Source organism: Mizuhopecten yessoensis, unplaced genomic scaffold (genome assembly GCF_002113885.1).
Source record: "Mizuhopecten yessoensis strain PY_sf001 unplaced genomic scaffold, ASM211388v2 scaffold35, whole genome shotgun sequence".
Taxonomy (NCBI): domain Eukaryota; kingdom Metazoa; phylum Mollusca; class Bivalvia; order Pectinida; family Pectinidae; genus Mizuhopecten; species Mizuhopecten yessoensis.
Genome location: NW_018403345.1, coordinates 15,593 through 18,740, shown reverse-complemented (window position 1 = coordinate 18,740; position 3,148 = coordinate 15,593). Strand labels below are relative to the sequence as shown.

General features: G+C 27.0%; 1 protein-coding gene across 1 annotated transcript in view; it reads left to right on the top strand.

Moving 5' to 3' along the window:
- Window positions 1–2,900, top strand: part of LOC110446331 — a 30,526-nt gene extending 27,626 nt beyond the window's left edge. Inside the window, exon 11 of the mRNA XM_021491480.1 lies at window positions 2,752–2,900. Within this exon, the coding sequence (XP_021347155.1) occupies window positions 2,752–2,900 (149 nt within the window). The remainder of the gene's footprint in view (window positions 1–2,751) is intronic.
- Window positions 2,901–3,148: the final 248 nt, after the last annotated feature.

The following is a 3,148-nucleotide window of genomic DNA, read 5'->3' as shown; positions in this document are numbered from 1 at the left end:
ATAATTATAACAACATAAAATAATATATAACCATGACATCAGATCTCATAAGTATAACAACATAAAATAATATATGACCATGACATCAGATCTGTAAGTATAACAACATAAAATAATGTATAATCATGACATCAGATCTCATAATTATAACAACATAAAATAATATATAACCATGACATCAGACCTCATAAGTATAACAACATAAAATAATATATAACCTTGATATCAGATCTTATAATTATAACAACATAAAATAATATATAACCATGACATCAGATCTCATAAGTATAACAACATATAATAATATATAACCATGACATCAGATCTCATAAGTATAACGACATAAAATAATATATGACCATGACATCAGATCTGTAAGTATAACAACATAAAATAATGAATAATCATGACATCATATCTCATAATTATAACAACATAAAATAATATATAACCATGACATCAGATCTCGTTAGTATAACAACATAAAATAATATATGACCATGACATCAGATCTGTAAGTATAACAACATAAAATAATGAATAATCATGACATCATATCTCATAATTATAACAACATAAAATAATATATAACGATGACATCAGATCTTATACGTACAACAACATAAAATAGTATATAACCATGACATCAGATCTGTAAGTATAACAACATAAAATAATGAATAATCATGACATCAGATCTCATAATTATAACAACATAAAATAATATATAACGATGACATCAGATCTTATACGTACAACAACATAAAATAGTATATAACCATGACATCAGATCTGTAAGTATAACAACATAAAATAATGAATAATCATGACATCATATCTCATAATTATAACAACATAAAATAATATATAACCATGACATCAGATCTCGTTAGTATAATAACATAAAATAATATATAACCATGACATCAGATCTCGTTAGTATAACAACATAAAATAATATATGACCATGACATCAGATCTGTAAGTATAACAACATAAAATAATGAATAATCATGACATCATATCTCATAATTATAACAACATAAAATAATATATAGCCATGACATCAGATCTCATAAGTATAACAACATATAATAATATATAACCATGACATCAGATCTCATAAGTATAAGAACATAAAATAATATATAACCATGACATCAGACCTCATAAGTATACAACATAAAATAAAATATAACCTTGATATCAGATCTTATAATTATAACAACATCAACTAATATAAAACCATGACATCAGATCTCATAAGTATAACAACATAAAATAATATATGACCATGACATCAGATCTGTAAGTATAACAACATAAAATAATGAATAATCATGACATCAGATCTCATAATTATAACATCATCAAAGAATATATAACCATGACATCAGATCTCATAAGTATAACGACATAAAATAATATATAACCTTGATATCAGATCTTATAATTATAACAACATAAAATAATATGTAACCATGACATCAGACCTCATAAGTATAACAACATAATATAATATATAACCTTGATATCAGATCTTATAATTATAACAACATAAAATAATATATAACGATGACATCAGATCTTATACGTACAACAACATAAAATAGTATATAACCATGACATCAGATCTGTAAGTATAACAACATAAAATAATGTATAATCATGACATCAGAGCTCATAATTATAACAACATAAAAGAATATATAACCATGACATCAGATCTTATAAGTATAACAACATAAAATAATGCATAATCATGACATCAGATCTCATAATTATAACAACATCAAATAATATATAACCATGACATCAGATCTCATAAGTATAACAACATATAATAATATATAACCATGACATCAGATCTCATAAGTATAAGAACATAAAATAATATATAGCCATGACATCAGATCTCATAAGTATAACAACATATAATAATATATAACCATGACATCAGATCTCATGAGTATAACAACATAAAATAATATATAACCATGACATCAGACCACATAAGTATAACAACATAAAATAATATATAACCATGACATCAGATCTCGTTAGTATAACAACATAAAATAATATATAACCATGACATCAGATCTCATAAGTATAAGAACATAAAATAATATATAACCATGACATCAGATCTCGTTAGTATAACAACATAAAATAATATATAACCATGACATCAGATCTTATAAGTATAACAACATAAAATAATATATAACCATGACATCAGATCTCATAAGTATAACAACATATAATAATATATAACCATGACATCAGATCTTATAAGTATAACAACATAAAATAATGTATATCAAATTAATTTCTCACTGATGGGGTATATTTAACATGTGAAATGGTTGATGATAGACTATACGCTGACAATAAATACCATTGTAATTACAGACAAGAATGACACCCTGACAATAAATACCATTGTTATTACAGACAAGAATGGCACCCTTACAATAAATACCATTGTAATTAAAGACAAGAATGGCACCCTGACAATAAATACCATTGTTATTACACACAAGAATTGCACCCTGACAATAAATACCATTGTAATTACAGACAAGAATGACACCCTGACAATAAATACCATTGTAATTAAAGACAAGAATGGCCCCCTGACAATAAATACCATTGTTATTACACACAAGAATTGCACCCTGACAATAAATAACATTGTTATTACAGACAAGAATGGCATCCTGACAATAAATACCATTGTTATTACAGACAGGAATGGCACCCTGACAATCTACCATACCGACTACCAGAGAGACACCGGCGCTTACAAGTGTATCGCAGAGAACACTGCTGGAAAGGCTCAGGATATCGCCACCATCTTCATCCATAAACCCAACGACACCATGCTCAGTAAGTGAATTAATGGTCGTTCCAAGTTCAATTGAAATCATGATCAGTTCATCATAATCTTCATCTCAAACACCATGAAACCATTCTCAGTATGTATATTGTTTCAATCTCCATGAAAACTGTGTCTGGTAAATGCTGAAATCTTTATTCTGTATCCTGCATTTCTTCTTCTTCTTCTTCTAATCTGACTTTGCCCGTTTAAACCGTTAAAGATATCTTGCTGAGACTTTAGGTATGCATGCATCACCCACAGGAG